This window comes from Elephas maximus, chromosome 2 (genome assembly GCF_024166365.1).
Source record: "Elephas maximus indicus isolate mEleMax1 chromosome 2, mEleMax1 primary haplotype, whole genome shotgun sequence".
Classification (NCBI taxonomy): domain Eukaryota; kingdom Metazoa; phylum Chordata; class Mammalia; order Proboscidea; family Elephantidae; genus Elephas; species Elephas maximus.
The window spans coordinates 135055073-135076984 of record NC_064820.1 but is presented as its reverse complement, the minus strand read 5'-3'; the positions used below and the strand labels follow the sequence as shown (position 1 = coordinate 135076984).

General features: G+C 40.2%; 1 protein-coding gene across 1 annotated transcript in view; it reads left to right on the top strand.

The window, feature by feature from the left end:
- Nucleotides 1-19315, top strand: part of PRDM6 (PR/SET domain 6) — a 142077-nt gene extending 122762 nt beyond the window's left edge. The window contains exon 7 of the mRNA XM_049873565.1: nucleotides 18928-19315. Within this exon, the coding sequence (XP_049729522.1) occupies nucleotides 18928-18961 (34 nt within the window). The 3' untranslated portion in view covers nucleotides 18962-19315. The remainder of the gene's footprint in view (nucleotides 1-18927) is intronic.
- Nucleotides 19316-21912: the final 2597 nt, after the last annotated feature.

The following is a 21912-nucleotide window of genomic DNA, read 5'->3' as shown; positions in this document are numbered from 1 at the left end:
TGGGGGTGCGGTGGCAGGCCGGTGGCTCTCTAGTCATGGCAGTGCAGCAGAGGTCGGCAGGAAGGTGGGGAAGGTGATGTACAGGGCTAGGTGGGCAGGAGAAAGAAAAGGAAGAAAGAGAAAAGAATAAAAGAGAGAAAGAAAGAAAATGACTGCAGTTGGGCTGGCAGTGGGGCAGGGTGAACCTGGGTACTGGTGGGGAGGGAGGGGAGGTGATGTACTGGGCTAGGTGGGAGGGAGAAAGAAAAGAAAAAAATAGTGTGGTAGGGTCCATGGTTGGGAGTGGGGCAGACCTGGGGTAGTGGTGAACTGGTGGCTCTCTAGTTGCAGTGATGCAGCATGGCCTGGTGGGAAGGAGGAGAGGTGGTGTATAGGGCTAGGTGGGAAGGAGGAAGAAAGGGGGGAAAAAATGGTAAGGTGGGAGCTGGTAGGTGGAGGCAGGGCCAACCTGGGTTGGCTCTCTAGCTGAGTGGCATGGCATGGTCTAACACGAAGAGGTAGAGGTGGTGTACAGGGCTAGGTGAGAAGGAGAAAGAAAAAGAAGAAAGGGAGAAAAATGATGCAGTCGAAGCTGGCTGGTAGGAGTGGGACAGACCTGGGTGGCAGTGCTGGTGGCTCCCTTGCTGAGTGGCATGGCGTGGCCATTGGGAAAGGGCAGAAGTGGCAGATAGGGCAGAAGAGTGAGTTGTAGGAAAGAGTATTTCGCAGGTTACTGGGTGTTCTGTCTTCAGTTAGGTGCTCTGTGAAGTTGCCTTTCTGTACTCCTTGTCTGGGATCATTGCTGGCTGTGTTCCAAGACGATGATGCTGTGCTGAGTTATTTGGCAGGGACCTCCACTCCATATCTCTCCTTGTTCTCTGTTTTCCTTCAGTTTCTTCTTCCATTTGGTGTTTAATCTAGTTCTTTACCCTTTCATTTGATGCTTAGGGTTCCAGTATTGACATTTGTATCTGTTTTACTTCATTTTTCAGTTTTTTGCTGCAGAGGGAAGGCATGGTGCCTCTGTCTAGGGTGCCATGTTGGCTCCAACTCTAAATTTAGTTTTTTAATCTCACTGTCACACTCTCTATGTCATAGTAATTGGTTATTAGAGTTGTTCACATAAATGCTTTCATAGTAGAAATATCATCATTACAGCTTTCCCATCACTAACACCTATCTGAATTACCACAAAATTAACAATACAGAGTCCTGGGAAGATATTCCACATATTCCAGCCCTCCTCAAGATTAAATGCTACAAACCCAAAGATTAGCTGTGAGGTATACCTTGTTGGAGATCCCCAAAGTGAAAAGAACATTGTATTATCTGTGAAAACCTTTCCCCAAATGTTTTGCCTGTAATCCATGGTTGTGTTTAACATTTAAAATATTTATTTAGTTTCTTCTTTTAAGTAATGCATGTCAGATCAATGTGCAAAATAGTAAAAAACAAAAATATGTCAGAAAACAGGTCAAAGACATAAAACTATTGAATTTTCTTCCCTATTTTATATGTTGAGATGCCACCACTGTATTTGGAATTAGAAAAGAACCCACTGAGTAAATTTTAAAGAAAAAATAAGAAAACTCTGAGCTGTGCTTACTCCCTCAGATGTTGATAACAAACAAACCAAGCCCATTGCTGTTGAGTCGACTCCCACTCATAGCAACCCTATAGGACAGAGTAGGACTGCCCCATAGGGTTTCCAAGGAGCAGCTGGTGCATTCAAACTGCCGACCTTTTGGTTAGCAGCGGAGCTCTTAATCACTGCACCACCAGGGCTCCTCAGATGTTGATGGGGAATAATAATGATAGAGATTTTAGTTGTGCAGTTACTGTCAAGGGCTGTTCTAACTACTTGATGCGGATTATCTAATATAATCCTTGATAACTTTATAAAGAAGATTCTATCATTATCCCCCTCTCATATATACTTAACAATCTTATCAGGGTAGCTTGTTTAGTTTTTGTTCCCTCCAAACCCACATGAAGGTATTTTTTTTAAAAAGGAATCAAAATACTTCTCTATGTAAAGCTTCATTTTGAGAACAAGAGCTCCTTAATTAACAAACATACGTATAATTTATTTATAAAATATGTTTGTTAAGATGATGCTAAAGTACTCTGAAAATATACATCGTTATAGTTACTGATCTTGTAATCTTCAAATCTGTGCTGCTGGACAGCAGGATTTCAAAGATCCTACTGTTGGAAGGCATCATTTTTCATTTTAGTTTTTCTAAATATGCAACTAAAATTCCACATTGAAAGCAAAAAGAATCCTCTCAAGTGTGCACTACACAGTAGGACAAATGGCAGCAGGCAGAAAGGCAGGTTATGTTGGATAGTGGCCAAAAGAAAGAGCCAGGCTTGAACACTATTGACAAGTGCAAACACATCCTGAATGGGGCTATGTGAAATCTCGTTTCTGTCTTTGTTCTGTCTGAATGCTAAGTGAGTTACTTTTCAGGCATCAATGGAGTAATTATGCAGTTGTGTCCATTAAGAATATGGGCTTATGTGGTTTGCCTGTTGGTTTAAAGCAGTGAGGTAGAAAGACTGGAGTCATTATAGGTTTCATTTGTCAAAGGCATGGATAATGTAGTTACATGTATGAGGTATTCTAGAAAACAGTTCAAGCTCTCCGCATAATCTAGATGAAACTGTGAGAGCTGTTTAAAAAGTAAGTTAACACAATTTCTTCATGAACTGATCTTATTGCAAGGCAATCATTTACCATGATATTGAAACCACAACATACGCTGCTTTCCTACAGATACGGATTCTAACAGGCACATTTGTTTGTCAAACCAATGAATGTTTTCCCTGACAGTCAAAAGTGGTAGGCTCCTAGCTGGTATTTCCTGTTTCCTGCCTTGAAAAAATCCCTGTTGCTGTCTTTCTCCCCTAAGTTTGGCACATCACGCTTGCCTGAAAACAATCTTGATATAAACTTCAACAAATTGTAGATATATTTCTACAGCAGAACTCTTTTTGGTGTGTTTAAAGAGTTCTGTCACAGCAGGTGATCACACTGTCAGAGAGAGTAACCATTTTAGAGCAAAAGTCCACCAACTCACAGGCCCTCTTGATCTGCATCTGAGCATTTTCTAATGTGAACAGAATCAACCCTTATAGACTCTCTTTCTCTGAACACTAGTGTACATACTCAAGTTTATCCCAACTTGGAGAAAATGAAATGGTAAAAACAGAGGCAAAATTCTCCTGAGAAGCTCACAGTACTTTATGAAAGAGGCTTCCCCTGGTACAAACGCTAAGGCCAAAATTGGTGACTCGGAGCTTAAGGGAAAACTTGTCATAAATCAGCAAAATCATCTGGAAACCTGGTGTCCCCAAGTTAATTTATTTTGATGTATCAAGAGGAAAATATCCAGCTTTGCAGTATGCTAATAGAAATGTGATATTTAGATGCTGTCAGTAAAAAAATATATATATATAAATTTCCTTAATATGCTTATTTAAAATTTACTGTAAATGTTTCCCATTAAAATAGAAATATGGCTCTCTCTAATTTCCCAATAAATAAAATGATTAGGGTTAGTGCTCAATTTTAGCTTTGCTTTTTGAGGTTTGGAAAGTTTAAACAAGTCAGTCAAGGGAATGCTGAGAAGCTTTCTGTGAGTGGTGAGCAGCATGTGGACAGTTTGCTGTGAGGGCCACTAATACAGCAAGAATGATAGTTGTCTGGCAATTAGAATGGTAAACAATTTGCTTACATTTTTAAACTTTACTAAACTCACGTCTTTAAAAAATTGCAAAGGACCAATGAGATCATGCATGCAGCTGTATTCTTGTGATAGAATCTACCAGGATTACATTGTGTCTAAATGAAAAGCAGGCACACATTTAAGAATAACTGATGAAGAAATGTAAATATATTTGATTAATAAAACATTTCTGTGGTGACTTGATCTACCCTTGGGTTCTGTCTTTCCAGTCCCACGCTGGTCATTTTCCAAGTGCAAACTGTTCCACGCAGCTTAGGTAGTAAGCATTCCACATTCTCTTGTTGGTGAAGCATAAGCTAGAAAATTGAGCGAGAGAGCTTGTAGAACTGGATAGCAGAAAGGTTGTAAAAATTCAGCCCTCTGGTTTATTCAGATATGTTTTCAATTGCTCCTTTCCTTGCTCATTTGCTTGCATGTCCATTTGTTCAACGAGTCAGGTCTACTTTCCAGGACAGTCATGAACAGAGACCCAGCCACAATTCTGTGGCAGGGCAGATTCAAGATACAGTCTGTAGCCCTGATAAGCGTTGGAGAAATGCATAAAGCTCTTGCTCAGAGAACGCCCTGGGTCCCTGACCCGTCTGAACATACAGGGCCACAAGGCTATCTGTCCAAAAACCAAAGTTAGCTGTTTGATTTGTCTCTTATTCTACTTGAAAATAAAATTCCACTTGACTCTGAGAAAAAGATATTTGAGCTTCAAGGAACAGCAAAGAGGACACTGAGGCTGGAGTAGATCGAGGGAGGTGGGACTGTAGGAGATGAGGTCAGAGTGCAGTGGGACCATGCAGAGCCTTGTAGGGCAGTGTGAGTACTTGGACATTTCCTCTGAGTGAGGTGGGAAGGCCTAGAGGGTTTTGAGCAGAGGCAGCATGTGATTTGATTTAAAAGGATCATTCTTGCTGCTTTGTTGAGAATAGGCTGTAGGTGAACATGGGCAGAAGATGGGAGATGGTTAGGAGGATATTTCAATAACCCAGGTGAGAGATGATGCTGGCTACTGCTAGACTGGTGGTGGTAAGGAGCAACAGTGGTTAAGTTCTGGGTATATATATTTTTCCCAATCTAACAAATTTATTTAAAGCTTCCCTGAATAGAGATTGTTATGTGCTAGTCAGAGTGTTAAACGCACACTTTTACAGAGATAACTGTAAAGCTTCATGTTTATAGCAAGCACGCTTAAAACACTTGGTGAGAACAGTTCCATGTAATGAGAGTGTTACATGCTTTCCAGAGCTGTAAGCTTACTTATTCACAGAGATACATTCATAAACCCTCATATTGACAAAAATTTGAAAGATTGACTAGAATTTGCTGATGGATGGGGTGTGGGACATGAGATAAAAAGAGGCATCAAGAATGACTTCAAAGTTTTTTGGCCTGAGAAACTGGAAGGATGGAGTTCTCAGGTTTGGAGGTTTGGACTATGTTTTTAGATTACTTGTCTCTTTTTCATAATTACCAGGATCATCCCAGTAAAATAAATATGAAAATGATTGTGCACAACAGGCAGGTATCTGACAATGTTGCTGACTCTCCCTCAAGTGGCCAAGCTCAGCCACCAGCCCCAGCTTGGAAACAAGAAGTTAGATTGTATCCTGCTTCTTCTGTCTGTCCCACCACATGGATGGGCCATTGCTTAGTAATGAGATGACAAAAAGATTACATCAGAAGAAGTGAGGACCTACTTTCAGAATAGTAGTGTTCTAGAGCCATGGAACCCTTGAGTCTAATTCTGGACGTTCTTTAAAGAAAGGGTACTCTGGGAATATACATAGGAACTTTTTCTTGTATACCTAGTTTCTTTGGTCAGGCTGTAAGCTCAGTTTGGTTCCTCTTGTTGGTGGGAGGGCAGGGCTGGTCAGGGGTGGTTGATGGTCTTCAGCTCCTGGTTGGGATAGTTGTGAACAGCTTTAATGAGACTTTTAATCCATAGACAACTTGTGTTTGTCATTCATTCATCCATTCCTACATCCATTTAACATGTTTTAAAAAGCCTATTATGTGCTAAGATGTTTATATACAAAAATAAATAGGACATAGGGGTGATAAAATCTGGAAGGGAGAGAGACATCTAAGTAAAATATAGAGGTTGTGGGAGGCTGCGTAGGAACCAGTGGAAACAAATTTGAGGGAGTAGTTAATTCTCCCTGAAGACAGGAGGAGTTCAGGCAATTTCAAGGAGTTGCTGAGTGTGAGTTGAGATGACAGAGACAAATATTTTAATCTCTTCCTAAACAGCTATCACGAAGAATTGTCAATTTGGCCTCATTTGGAAGATCTGCTAGCTACATTGACAGCTATCCAGTGTGTCCTTCCTAGAACTTTTGGCTTGTATTTGAGTCAAAGTTTTTTCTCTTATTAAAAAAAAAAAAAAAAGTGTCATTGCTGTCATCTCCTGTGTGGATAGTAGTTCTGCACACAGAAACTAAAGAACTTGCCAAAGGTCAACAACAAATATGGTTCATGCCATTTAGCCAACCTGTGGATATTCTTACTTTTGGGGGGTAATGAACCTCTTTGAAAATGTTATGAAAAAATGGACTGCTCCACAGACCCCGACTTTAGAATGCCTGACTCTAAGACCTTGCATTTGGAATGGCCTCTTTCAATGGTCAATTATATTTTCAATAATGTCAATTATAGCTTCAAAAAATTGGATGGAAATGAAAATAAAATACTCCCAGTGGATAATAAAAGCACATATATCTCTTCATTCCCTTATATGGAGATCCTAAGTAATGACGAAAAGTAAATCAAGCTGATTGCCTCGCTCTCCTACCAAGAGAGACAAGGGATTCTGGTGCCTACTTCTGGGGCCAGGAGCTTCTCTCCCTGTTCATGACTTGTTGTGAGGCCCATGGAGACCCAGAAAGAAAGTCAGGCTTTGAATGGCCAAGTCAACAAGTTGAAGAAGTCATTTTGTTATTTAAAAGGTAGCTCACAGCCAGGGAGGGATGTTTTCCCCACTTGCTATAGTCCCAGATTATTCCGTTTTTCCATTCCAAAATTAAAAGCAGGTCTATCTGTAAGGGAATACCCAGTTGTACGAGAATAGTAATTATTTGGAATTCCAGTCTCAAAGAAAATAAATTATTTGATATCTATGAGAACAGGTAAACAGAACTTTCAGTACTAAACTCAACACATCATAAAGCGAGGAGTAACCTTACAGGGTCTTTCCGTCAATTTTCCCTGCCTTCAGGTGGCCAGTAGACACACACACACACACAAATGTTATAAGAGATAACAATCCATTTTATTTTAACATTCTTAATAAAAGAATCTCAAGCTTCCATTTGTATTCTCTTCTGAGTTTCTACCATGCTCTTTCCCATCATAGCTTATAACACAACTTCTTGCAAACAGTAAGTGAGTAATAGTTAATTTCAACCAAATTCACTTTTGGGAAATTCTCCTCATCTCTCCACCAAGATAATTTCATTTCCTTTTACTCTCATTGGTCAATAAAACTTGTCACATTGCTTTTTGCAATGCAGAATGATGACACTCTCAAGTAAGAAATTTTCTTAAATCTGACTACTAGGGCCCCAGTCTATATAGAAACCGACCCTCAGGGTTGGCAAACTCTTTTCCATATACTTGATGACCATTGCTTGTTTTTCAAACTTTTAGCTTCTGGGGAGCATATAATGGCAATCTGTATACATGTAGTCCAGCGATTTTAGATATATTTTTGGAAGAGTTGTCATAAATTTAAAAATAATAAAGTATTTTGAATTAATAATGATTTTTCATATAAACTATAAAAATGATAGTGTTTGTAATCTCTCCCCATGTTATTTTCATGAAAGGCAATCTGGTAATCTGATTCAGTGATAGATACTTGAGCAGTAGGTCTGTTTCCACATCTAGTCTGTTTCTCTTCTTGTTTCTTTTAAGGTAGAAACCCTTCATTCCCAGTTATAAGTTATTGGCATTGGCAGCAGCAGATATTTGATGGCTCTGTCAGAGTTTTAGACATTAGGGTTGGACACAAACCCAAGAACTAAGGTTTTTTTTTTTGGGCTGAAAATTCCTTTCAGCGCTCTGTCAGACTCTAACTTAAAGAACATATACTGTTTCAAAGTTGGAAGTTAAAATTTCAGCTTGAGAGTTAAAGGCAAATGGTTTCTTAATACACTCTGGTTTCATGTGACTGTAGAAGGTATTTTTTTCCTGTTCTGTTGTAGTATTTGTATATGGTTTTTAAATGTTCTTGATAATACATCATTGATTTTTTTCTCTCCAGAAGATGATAAAAATTGCTGAGTATCAGAAGAGCTCTTGGCAATTACATATTTGCATTTCAGTTTGATCTTGTGAAATTATGGTTTTAACTTAAAAATCATATCTTAGCACTGGCTGTAGAATTTTTGATGTCAAAAATCAAGCTTATAGCATCTGTAGAGTTTATGATAGGAAGCTCATATAAGTACAGTCCACCAATTTTAGGTACAATTAAACAATGAATCCCTAAGGTAATAAATCTTGGGGAAAGAAATATTTTGAATCACTGAAATGGTCTTTTATTTCACCTCTATTTGTACCCATTCCCTTTGCCAGGTCATCTTTTTTTTGTCACTCGTCAATAGGGTGGAGTCTACTTCCCCTACACCTCAGATATGGGCTAGCCTTTGACTTGTTTGGTTAATAGAATGTGGTAGAAATGATAGTGAGCCAATTCTGAGCCTTGGACTCAAGAAGATTTATGTGTTTCTGCTTGCACTCTTGTACCTCTTTTCTTTCATGACCATGAGAACATGCCCAGGGATAAGAGGATGAGGGTGAGAGACACTTGGAGCTGAGCCAAGTTGGCCCAGTAGCCGTAGCTGATGACTAGTCAACCCTTAGACATGAGGCAAGCCCAGCCAAACTGAACAGTGCTGCCAAGCTAATCCCCAAGTGGTCCCAGATTCATGAGCAATTGTGGTATGCCATGAAAATTTTGTGATTCTTTCAGAGAGTAATTGTTGCAATAGATGATCAATACAGCAGCCAACGCAGCTCAGTTGGAGACAAAGTATTCACCACGGCTTTTTCATACAGCACAATGAACTGGAAGTAATTCAATGGCTACAAGTTGATTATATTTACAATTTTCATTATTTTCTCCAGCACCTAATTAAGCTTTGGAGGCATATTTTTGGCCATCAACTGAACTTTGTGAATAAAGCTGGGTATATAGATTGACACTTAAAGGCAATCCTTTTATTTTGCTAACCACATAGCTCGTGCTCTGTCAGTACTCAGTCTAACTTAACTTTTTCACTTACAACATAGCTCACAAAATAATTATCAACTTAACCCCATCTTTTTCTATAGTATTAGCTTTACATATTAAATAGAACAAAAAGTTGTCGTGTACTTCTCCCTCATATATGTATTAACATAATGTTGAATTCATATACTGTATATCGGTGGTTTTGTACAACTGCAGGGTGAAATATGTCAGCATGTTTTGTTTATGTATTTGACAAGCATTTATATAGCAGGTACTATGTGCCAGGCACTGTCCTAAGTGCTTTACGGTACTGATTTATTTAATCCTCTTAACAGCTCTCAGATAGGTACTACTATTATTCCTATTTTACTTGTGAGGAAACTGAGGCACAGGGAGTTTAACTGCCTTGCCCAAGGTCATACTGCTAGCAAGCAGCAGAGCTAGGATGCAGTTTAATCACTCTGGCCCTGGAGTCTATATTCTTAATCACTACACATGATAGTAATTGCTCTTCCACATTTTATGCCATTGTTCTTATATGACAGCCACAGTCACTATGAGTCAGAATCAACTTGATGGCAACAGGTTTGGTTTTGGTTTGGACAGCGCTATTTGAAAAGGGAGTTTTTACAATAGCTTATTCTGCTTTCTTACCAAGCATGATAGCAATCATTAAACACGTAGCTGAATTTACAAGCTTAACTGGCAATATTAGCAGTAGTAGTTTTGCTGTGGGTAAGTTTTGCTGTGGGTAGTACCACTTTAAATGATATTTCTGTACTTTTGGTCTTTTCTATGCCTTAGCACAATTTATAAATTTCTTACTGGAAAGCATTATTTTGCATTTGTTCTAGAAAGCTGTTTATCAGGAAGGCTGTTGTGCTGTGTTTAAAAATAAGAGGAATGATTGAGTTGCTTAATGACCCTATATGACAAAGTTTTATATTAGATAATGTACTAAGGATAATGGTAAATGGATGTTGTTGTTAGATGCCATCCAGATGGCTCCAGCTCACAGTGACCTTATGTACAACAGAACGAAATCCTGCCCGGTCCTGTGCCATCCTCACAATCGTTGTTATGCTTAAGCTGATTGTTGCAGCCACTGTGTCAATTCTTCTCATTAAGGGTCTTCCTCTCTTTCGCTGACCTCTGCTTTGCCAAGAATGATGGCCTTCTCCAGGGACTGATCCCTCCCGACAACATGTCCAAAGTATATGAGACGTAGTCTCGCCATCCTTGCTTCTAAGAAGCATTCTGGTCATACTTCTTCCAGGATAGATGTGTTTGTTCTTTTGGCAGTCCATAGTATATTCAACATTCTTTGCCAACAACACAATTCAAACGCATCAATTATTCTTCGGTCTTCCTTATTCATTGTCCAGCTTTCACATGCATATGAGGCAATTGAAAACACCATGGCTTGGGTCAGGCTCATCCTAGTCTTCAAGGTGACATCTTTGCTTTTCAACACTTTAAAGAGGTCTTTTGCAGCAGATTTGCCCAATGCAATGCGGTTTTTAATTTCTTGACTGCTGTTTCCACGGATGTTGATTGTGGATCAATGAAAAATGAAATCCTTGACAATGTCAATCTTTTCCCCATTTATCATGATGTTGTTTATTGGTCCAGTTGTGAGAATTTTTGTTTTCTTTATGTTGAGGTGTGATCCATACCAAAGGCTGTGGTCTTTGATCTTCATTAGTAAGTGCTTCAAGTCCTCTTCACTTTCAGCAAGCAAGGCTTTGTCATCTGCATAATGCAGGTTGTTAATGAGTCTTCCTTCAATCCTAATTTCCTATTCTTCTTCATATAGTCCAGCTTCTTGGATTATTTGCTCAGCATACAGATTGAATAGGTATAGTGAAAGGATACAACCCTGACACACACCTTTCCTGATTTTAAACCACGCAGTATCCCCATGTTCTGTTCAAACAACTGTCTCTTGGCCTATGTACATGCTCCTCCTGAGCACAATTAAGTGTTCTGGAATTCCCATTCTTCATAATGTTATCCATAATTTGTTATGATCCACACAGTCAAATGCCTTTGCATAGTCAGTAAAACACAGGTAAACATCTTTCTGGTATTCTCTTCTTTTAGTCAGAATCCATCTTACGTCAGTGATGATATCCCTGGTTCCACATCCTGTACTGAATCCAGCTTGAATTTCTGTCAGTTCCCTGTTGATGTACTGCTGCAGCCTCTTTTGAATGATCTGCAGCAAAATTTTACTTGTGTGTGATATTAGTGATATTGTGTGATAATTTCTGCATTCAATTGGATCACCTTTATTGGAAGTAGGCATAAATATGGATCCCCACCTTTATTGGGAGTAGGCATAAACATGGATCCCTTCCAGTTGGTTGGCCAGGTAGCTGTCTTCCAAATTTCTTGGCATAGACAAGCGAGTACTTCCAGTGCTGCATCCATTTGTTGAAACATCTCAAATGGTATTCCATCAATTCCTGGAGCCTTATTTTTTGCCAGTGCCTTCAGTGCAGCTTAGACTTCTTCCTTCAGTACCATTGGTTCCTGATCATATGCTACCTCCTGAAATGGTTGAACATCAACTAATTCTTTTTGGTACAGTGACTCTATGTATTCCTTCCTTTTTTTTTTTTTTTTTTTTTTTTGATGTTTCCTGCGTCATTTAATATTTTCCTCATAGAAGCCTTCAAAGTACAGCTTGAGGCTTGAATTTCTTCTTCAGTCCTTTTGAGAAATGGATAGATGGTCCTATAAAACCTAATTTTCAGATATTTATCATATAATTGGATTCATTTGTCTCAACCCATGTAGATACGTATTTTATATTCGTACTTGAGTTCTGGTGATCATTTACATTTATGACATTATTCTGAGTTGCGTATTTATATTGCTATGTTTATTATTTTGGAGCCCTGGTGCGTAGTGTTTAAGAGCTCTGCCACTAACCAAAAGGCTGGCAATTCTAATCCACCAGCCACTCCTTGGAAACCATATGGGGGCAGTTCTATTTTGTCCTCTATGGTCACTAGGAGTTGGAATTGGCTTGATGGCAACCTTTTTTTTTTTTTTTTAACTTCTTTTACAATCCAGTGTACCACTTTTGAGGTCCTTTCATGTGTATGTGAATTGGGAACATAACGACACATAATTGACAAAGGGTCAGAGTTTATGAACTCAAGCTTCGGGTTAAATATATAATCCAGCACTTAAGAGCTATGTGGCCATGAGCTAGTTACCTAATCTCTGAGTGCCTCAGTTTCCTCATTTGTAAAATGGAGATAGCAATAATAATACCAACCTCATGGGATCGTTCTGAAGATTGAATATGTTCACTTTGAATAGTACCTGGCATATAATAAGTACTTTGTAAATATTTGTTGTATAAAAAAATGAAAACTACAAATTTTACTATTGTAAATAATGACATGAAGATGTGATAAAGAACTGTACCCTGTTAAGCAAAATTACCCGTGACAAACTGACCACCTATAGTAATCCTAATAGTGCATATGTAACTTTTAAGAACATAATGCTATTTGAAGAGAGAATGGGATTTTTATTAAAACCATAACTAACCTTACATTACAAATTTGTGACATCCACGTAAACAAAGCTGTCTTCTCACCTTTTCTTCTGAAACTACCAAACCATGAGTGGACCACATACAGGTTGTTATTGCTGCATAATCGATTACCCCAAAACTTAATGGCTTAAAAGCCTTCTTATTTTGCTCATAATTCTGTGGATAAGGAATATGGAACTGCTGATAGTTCTTGTTTGAAATCTCTCATGTGATCACAGCAGACAATTGGTGCGGTTAGATCATCTTAAGGCTCAACTGGGTTGGGCATCCAAGCTGGCTCTCTCCCTTGCCTGGTAGTTGATGCTGGCTGTCAGTGGGGAGCTCAGCTGGGGCTGTTGACCAGAGTGCCTAGACTTAGTCCCTCTAAATGGCAGCCATAGAGAAGTTTGACATTTTACACGGCATCTGGCTTCCGCCTGAGTGAGCAACTCAGGGGAAGCCTTAAGGAGTTAGAATTTATCCCAACTCACCTTTTGGTATCCAGAGTTCTGCAACTTTCATTCTATAGCATTTTCCTATGCAGCCCTTTTCCTTTGGGCCAAATTTTGGATGTGCTCCACAGGCCTGATCTTTGGATATGAATTTGGGATTACTGGCTTTGTGGTCTTCTGGCTAATCACAAAGCCTCTTCGATTAAAAACAAAGAAGTTAAGAAGGCAGAAGCTGCATGGTCTTTACTGACCTAGCTTTGAAGTCACATGGCATCACACCCACTATATTATATTGATTGCAGCCATAAAAAATCTGCCCTGATTCAAGGGAAGGGATATTGGCCCCACTTCTCAATGGTGGTGTCGAAGAGTTTTGGGACCACGTTTTCAAACTGTCACAGACCACTTAATAAAATTCCAGAAACTATGAAGAATGTGCAGAAATATTCCTCTGGAATGTGGATATCTGGATTGTTCAATCCTAGGTTTTTAATTTTTTTCTTGAAGGTCTAACATTTTAACCTTTGTGCTATTCACAGAGGTGTATTCTGAACCATTCACAATAGAAATGGAGTCCTGGTGGTGCAGTGGTTAAAGTGATCGACAACTAACCAAAAGGTCGGTGGTTTGAAACCACCAGTGGCTCCTTGGGAGAAAGATAAGTCAGTCTGCTTCCTTAGAGATTTACAGCCTTGGAAACCCTATGGGGTCATTATGAGTCAGAAACGACTCGATGGCAATGGGCCTTTTTTTTTTAAAAAATAGAAACAGCCCAGGGTAAAAACAAGAACTCCTAAATCAGCAAAAACATTGAAACAGTGAGGAGAATAGGAAAATGAAGTCAAGTTTCTTGAAAGCCACTGACAGCAATGCTGATCTTGGAGCTTAGGGATCTTACTAGTCCTGTAACCACAGAGCATTTAAATAGTTCTTACAGACTGGGGCCCTGGTGGCACAGTGGTTACGAGCTATGGCGTGCTAAAGCTGCTTAGCAAAAGGTCAGCAGTTCAAATCCATCAGCCACTCCTTGGAAACCCTATGGAGCAATTCTACTCTGTCCTATAGGGTCGCTATGAATTGGAATCTGTTCGAGAGCAATGGGTTTGATTTTTTTTTTTGGTTTTCGTACAAAGTGCCTTAGGTCGATGCAGCAATTTCTGAACATTGTCTTTCCTTGGGCTTGAGAATAAATTAGTGTTTCTTGGCCTTGCTGTTTCTCCAATTTGTACATGACACTGTAAAAAAATTCCCTCTTCACACTGTGCTGTTTCTATCTCCCCTCACCCCCTGCTCACTCCTCAATGGGCCCCTCCTATGGGAAGAGCTTCCCCAGCTCTGAGTATTAGAGTGTCTCATTGAGTCACAGATATGAGGGCACCACCCATGTAAAACAGGCAGAAAAGCAACTGCTCTAAGAGAAATTGTTCTCAGATGAATCCATATGGAAACAGGCCAAAATCCACAGCTGGATGAGTTCTATTTTCAAGTTTGGAAATAGTTTTGCTTTCTAAAAGTTGACTTCGTCCATGAGACAAATGTATTTGGTATCTCACAGTGCTACTGACTAGGGGCAACTTTGATGAATTTGCTTTGGGCCAAATCACAGAAGAAGCCCACTAGTCCCTCGAATGAGCACATAAGCTGAATTTGGCACGGAGGTTTTTTGAGACTCACGAAGTGCAGTTAGAAGAATCATGAGTAGATTTGGTCCATTTTCTTTTAAAACACTATCCCCCATAGTTAAGAGCTTTCCTCCTGCATGCTAGCCTTCCCCACAACTTCCCAGCTTTTTCCCATTTAAGGTTGCTTTTTCCTGGAATGAGTTGTTTTCATGTGCACCCTGAGCACTAAGCTGGCAGAGCAGGTTACTCTCCCACAGGCCATCTCTGTGAACATGACTGAAGCAGCCTTAAGGCAAAATAAGATCCCTGTCTTCCTGCACTCCTCCTGCTTTTTGCAGGGGAAGCCTTAAGGAGCTAGAGTTTATCCCAACTCACTTTTTGGTATTCAGAGTTCTGCAACTTTCATGCTGTAGCGTTTTCCTACAGCCCTTTTCCTTTGGGCCAAATTTTGAATGAGCTCCACAGGTCTGATCTTTGGATATGAATTTGGGGTTACTGGCTTTGTGGTCTTCTGGCCAATCACAAAGCATCTTTGATTAAAAACAAAGGAGTTAAGAAAAAGCTAAGGTTTTTTTTTTGAACATCAACAAGCTCTTCAAAGCAACATTTCAAAAAGTGCTAATGACTCAGACCAGATGGAGTCCATTTCCCCGAAAAAGATGAGTGTCTGAAAAAGCAGGAAGTGAAGCACATGCAGACCAGTGTCTTTGGGTTTTCCAAACTCCAGTCTGTTAGTGCTGTTTGTTTTGCTCCAAATACCACCAGGCTGCCTCTTGCTGTCTTACTCACTTGCCTGCTTGAACTGACACTGCCCTTTTGCCTTTTAAAGAAACCTAACTTGACCGGTATGGGGAGTAACTTCTGATTTCAACCCTGGGTTGGGATTCTTAGACTTCTTTCGTTACAAAATGCTTTTAAAGTAGTTCTTAACTCCTTGGATTGTCTGATGATGATAGAACTGCCTTCTGCTCCTTCAGACCAGAGGCTGGACCCTGAAGCCCCTAGGACATCCTAGAAGTCTTGACTCACTTTGCAGCTCATTTAGGGAAGATTTATACTGCATTTGCCAAGTGAATGAGTTAACACATCTCTGGGAATGTTAGTGGGCTAGGGTGGAAGGGAGTGTAATGAACAAGTAATAGTATATGTGATAAGTTTTGGAAAGGGGGAAAGATGGGGTGCCTTGGGAGTATATAACAGCCTGGGGTTCAGGGAAACTTCCTTGAGCAAGCAAATTTCAGTCTGAAACCTCAAGGATCCATAGGAGTTACTTTGGCGGAGAGCTGAAGAAAGATGTTTTAGGCAAGGGAGTAGTAGCATTTCTCTGGTCTTCTGAATATGCTTTTGACATTACCAAAAGCCACAGAGAATTAAAGTAACATGTTTTCTTATGCATATCACTCACCAGCCTTGAAATATATTCACCTTTGTATCTTTAGTGCCTAGCACAGTGCCTGCCCAGAATGGGAGCTCAGTAAATGTTTATCAGACAAAAGAACACTGAGCACGAATGAATCTTTTGTTTCTGACAGCTTCTAAGCCAGACATCAACCATCAAATGAAACATTTCCCTGTGTGAAGTCTTTGATTTTTCCCTCATAGCTACTCTGTAAGATAGGCACCGTTATCTACTTTAGAAATAAGAAAACCAAGGCTCATAGATGGAAAGCAATTTGTCCCAGCTTGCATAGCTCGTGAGTGGAAAAACCAGGATTTTAACCCAGGTGATTGGTGTCTAAAGTCGTGTTCTTGTAATTATCTCATGCTGCTTAATTTTGCAAATGCCCAGGTAGTTCAAAGTTGGAAGCAGGGAAACAAGCTTTCATGGAGGACCTATATATCATGCTAGGGGCTTGACACATGTTATGATAATAGCTAACTTTCATTCAGCACCTCGTATACATCAGGCTATTCTAAACACATTACATGTATTTTCTCAATGAATTCTCACAACAGTACTATAAGATAGGTACTGTAATTATTATTACCATTTTACAGATAAGAAAACAGCACCTAGTATACATCAGGCTATTCTAAACACATTACATGTATTTTCTCAATGAATTCTCACAACAGTACTATAAGATAGGTACTGTAATTATTATTACCATTTTACAGATAAGAAAAATCGAGGCACCAAGAAGCCAAGCCAGTTGACCAAAGTCATGTAGGTGGTCTGTAGTGGAGCCAGAATCTGACTGGTGAGGCTGGGCATCACACCCCTCAGTGGGCTGTCCCGGAGCCTACTTAGGGATGCATTTTTTTCCCCAGTTGCTGTTGAGTGGATTCCGACTCATGGCAATCCCATGTGTACCAGAGTAGAACTGTGTTCCGTAAGTTTTCCAGTGGTTGATTTTTTGGAAGTAGATCACCAGGCGTTTCTGTCATGGCCTCTCTGAGTGGCCTCGAGCCTCCAACCTTTCCATTAGCAGCCAAGTGAATCAACTATTCACACCACCCAGGGACTCCTCAGGGACGCTGGGAAGCAGATATTATTATTTCTATTTTAAAGAAGAGAGAACTCAGACAGAGGGTTGATATTTACTCTTTGTTCTTGGTTTTAAATCATTTATATTATTTGGAATGATCTCTTCTCTCTCCTTTCGGTCCCTCGTCTGCCACCAAATAAGCAGACAAATCAGTTACAATGGGTCAGAATCTCGAAGAAATTCTTTCTTCCAAGCAGAGGCTGAGCCGTTGAAACCACCAGTCTTTCTACAAGGCCTAGGTTGTTTGGTGTTCCTTCTGCCTTTGGAGGAGCGATTAAAAGCCCAGCAAAGGAGAAGCTGCTGAGAAGCAGAGGGTTCCATGACCCCAGGCACCCAGGGGCGGAGTCAGACATGAGGACTGTGATTTATTGATCACTAAACCAAGCCTTTCTAAACCACGTTTCCCTTCCTTCAAGGGAGAAAGCAATGAAATTTTCAGGTGTATAATCTACTTTTCATAGAATATTTTTGTTATTGAGAAAAGCCTTAGTATGAGGGGTGTTAGTAGCAGTGAGAACCAGGGATATCTCGCAGAAATTAGACCAAAAAGAGAGATTTCAGTAAAAACCCCATAGGCAGAAACACCACACATATGACTTAAGAAGTTGCATCCAGTGAAACACTGCTTGTTAATGTCTCTCTTGTTCCTCTACAAACCTCGTTTTCAGGCTGGCTGTAGGCTCATATATCCCCCTAAGGAGAATTACGCGTGTAGAAAATGAGATTCTCCTGGCCTCTCGTCTTCCTCCCCACCCCCACCCAAGGCTATCCTCATCACCGCCATCATCACCCCCCCCCCCAGAAAAAAACTTCTTTTAAGGCACATGATGCAATGTGGGTTTTTTTTTGTTTTTTTTTTTTTTCCTGGACAGAGAAGGAGCAGTTGTTTTTTTCTCAACTAACTTTTGTTCCAAGACCTCACAGAGCGTGAGGAGAATAACTTCCTGAGTGAAGAAAGCATTGGAGTGTCTGCATCTAAATATACACAAATTCAAGAACTTAATGGGAGTAGCGTGGAGAGGAGAGGGAAGGAAAACAGAAGAAAGCCATTCCTGCCAGAGGGAAATTAGAAACCAATATTTTTGTTTTGTTTCCTTTCTTATAGTACTTTGACTATTCTCTGTCTATAAAGAATGCTGTAGACTTTAGACAAGTTCAACTTTCTTCATCTTGAAAAAAAATACTAAGGCTTTTTTTTTTTTTTAAGATCTAGGACATTGATTATGGAAGCTGAGATATGGAAGGTTCTTAGAAGATGTTATTCCAATAAATTCTAGTCTAACTTATTGGGTTGTTAAGTTATAAATTCTATTAAGGTATACTTTCCTCCAGTTTCCACCCCAGCAAGTTTTCTCTATATAAAACACTCATATTACACACAAGTGAGCACTAAAGTGGAGACGGCGGGAGGAGGGCAGATAAGTGTTAGGTGTCACATCTAGAAAATTCCTATAGCCAGGAACCTCAGGGGCACACAATTAGCAGGCTTCCTGGGAAGCTTATACATCATGTCCAGGACTTTACATTAAAATGACTTTTTACTTGAGTCATTTGTTAGTCCATTACCAGTTCACATATCAGATTGCATTTCATCTTGTATTAAATCAAGGTAAACTGGCATGTAAAAATAGGCTCCTTCACTGCACTTTCAACTCTCAGCAAGAGTGGAGAGTCCCGCAGCATTGTGCCTCATAGTCGTCTACAAAGTATACAGAGTCAGAACCTTTTCTTGCTGAAAGTATTCATTTTTAATTGAACCCTAGATTCTCCCCAAGAGAGAACAGAGATGAGAGATGAACATTACAATTGGCAAATGAAGGTCTAATCATATGCTAAATTCTGGTTTTTCTCTTCAGGGTTCAACTCATTCTCCTCCAACTACAGTCCTGAAAGGATCTGAAATTGAGTGAATCTGGTTGCTAATCCTGCAGTCATTATAGACACAAAAAGCAGAAGAGAGACCCAGAACTACTTACAAAGGAGCAGAGGAACCTGCATGAAAAAGCCACAACCTTGCAGTTTGAAGCCAACCGGATTTTCTTATAGAATATGGACCCGATCCATGTTCTAAGCAGTGTGTCCTTTTATGGGGGTGATTGAGGATGTGGGGATGGTCTGGTTAATTACTAATAGTTCACTGGTAGGAAAACTTAAAAAAACTTAGCCTGCATATATTCACTCTATTTATTGCACGAAAGTACTGTCAGGTTTTTGTGCCGCCCATGACACCAATGGCTACCAGTGTTGGCGTGAAATCCTGCCCTCCTCGGGCCGTGACCACATGTGTCACATCAATTATGTTCCTAATGCTCTTCCCTGGTACCCTGTGTTTCCAAATGCTTAATGCTTCTATGAGTAAATGATTTCTTTCCACTACTGGTTCAAGTGCCAGAAGGCAAGAGAAATTTAAACAGACCTAAGATCAACATTATGAGTTTACTTGGCCTCCCCATCTAGCAACACTGCCATAAATTTCTTCAGCTTCTTAGCTGGGAATTTAAAAGGCCCACAGTCTTGGCAAGGTTTATATAACAATGTTTCTTCTATATGGATTATAAACTTACAAAGTCCCAAGCAGTGGTGGGGTATCATGTTTGGTCAGTGGGTCAACCTGAGAAGCCAACAGAAAAACTCAACACCATGTCCAACCAAACACATTTTCTGAGTCTGGCCTGGTAGGTGGAAACAGCTGGGCCAGCTCCATCTCTGGCAGGGTCAAAAGCCTGGGGCTTGAGGTGACTTATGCACCCTTTTTTTTTTTTCCTTTGGGGCTTTGTTTAGAGGTCTGTTTTTTGTGACTTGCAGAGCCAGAGACCCTAAGGAAGGCTGTAGCTGGCAGACCTCATGAGGAATGCTCCATTGAGACGCTCCAAGCTTCATAAGGCTGCCTCAGATAGCCTCTTCTAGAGAGAGGGAATCACTGCCAGTTGGTGCTGAGTGGGGTCCTCAGAGGCCTGGGGTTCATCAACCAGTCAAGCGTGCTTGCTTGATTCTATCAAAGGAGTCTTTGTGATAAGAAGGTGCCCCTCCTTCCCTGCCTGACCACATTTTCCTCTTCAGAATGACCCGCTGTTGAAGTTATATGTTCCTCTTTTCCCAGGTGCATGGTAGCTGGCATGGAACATTCTTGCAGAGGACTGGTGGGAAATCTTGTAAGTGACTTACCTCCAAGGGGAGCCCAAATGTCCATCACTAAAGCCAAAGAGCACTTCCTTAATGAGAGCTGGTCTTCTCCAATAAGCTCTCCCCTCAAAACAAGTGTCAGCTTTTCTCCCTCTGAGGAGGTCAGTCCGTGAGAATAGTAAGACTCAGCATTGAACATTACTCTTCATGTGCAAAGAGCTGCATTGTCAGGAGATGAAGGTTTAAAGTGGTGTAAAAGCTGGCCAGCAATTGACTGACTCCAGGACCTAAGTATCAAAGTTATGCGTGTAAACACAGACCTTTATCTTTCCCTGCTGCAGGGAAAGAACAAACATATAGAGCTTTCCTCTGACTTCGGAAGGGCGTTTGGGTTTTACTCTTAGCAAGAAAAATTGTGAAGATTGCTCTCCTATCTCTAATTCACCATCCAGGATGGGCTAAAAAAAAGTTTCCAAGGAGAAGAGGGAAGGCTATGAGACTCTTGGGCTGAAGAGCAGAAGGAGGCTACCTTTACAATTTACCAAGGTTTATCTTACTAAAGTGGAGTCCTTGGGTGGCGCAGAAAGTTAAGCACTGGGCTATTAACCAAAAAAGCTAGCTGTTCGAATCTACCCGGAAGTACCTCAGAAGAGAGTCCCGGTGATCTGTTCCCTAAAGGTCACGGCCTTTGAAGACCCTATGGAGCGCAATTCTGCTCTGCACACACGGGGTTGCCCTGAGTCAGAGTCGGCTTGACGACTACTGGTTTGGTTTTTTAATAGTATTAGAAGGAAACTAAAATATAGAGACATGAAGTAATAAAGATATGAAAATGAGACAGAAGACCAATGAGAAGACATAGACTCATGGTATTTAGCCAAAAGGAGATGTCAGTAGAGGAACGACAGACATCAAAGTAATGCCTGGTCACACAGGTGTTTCTGTTTGTTCTCTCATAACTCAAGACCCCGATAGTATTCAATTAAATCGAAAAGCCTTCATTGAAAATTGATTCAAGTATATACTTTGTGTCTATGTATCATCAACTTATAAAACTCATCATCTGGAGGCATTATTTAGGTCCAACTGAAGAAAAAAAAAATTAATGATTGAGCCTGCAGTGATTTTTAAACTTTTTTTTCCACAGCGAATCCTCCCTCCCCCACAAACAAATTCTTAACTGAAATCTCAATATAGAAAATGAATAAAAATGTTTTGGTGGGAAGGGCATCCACTGGCCTTTTCTTAGCCCCTGAAACATGCAGCTCCATTGAATAGAATACAGAAATTTGTTTTAGGTAATTATTAAAAAAAAAAAAAAAAAAACTAGTCAGTATGGAAGCATTGGACCAGGTATCCTCAACAAACCTAGTCCCAGGGAACCACACCTGGTGAAGCGTATGGCCTCAGAATTTCTGGAGATGATGCTGCTGGGCTTGGTTTTGCCATGAAAGATGATGCTACCAGAATTAATGCTACCAGCTGCCATCATTTCCACTTGCTTAATTTGTAATATGCAATTTACTCAGTGGACCAGCATCCCAAGGGTGTGGTGATTGTGGGCTATCCATTCACTCAGAGTTTCTCCTGGATTGAGAGTGCCTATTAAAATTACTCTCTAATTCCAGAAGTGCCCTTTGCTGGGGTTTAGAGGCAACTAGTCTGAAAAATATCAGAAATATAGATTTTATCACAATTTTGCTTACTGAAAATATCTA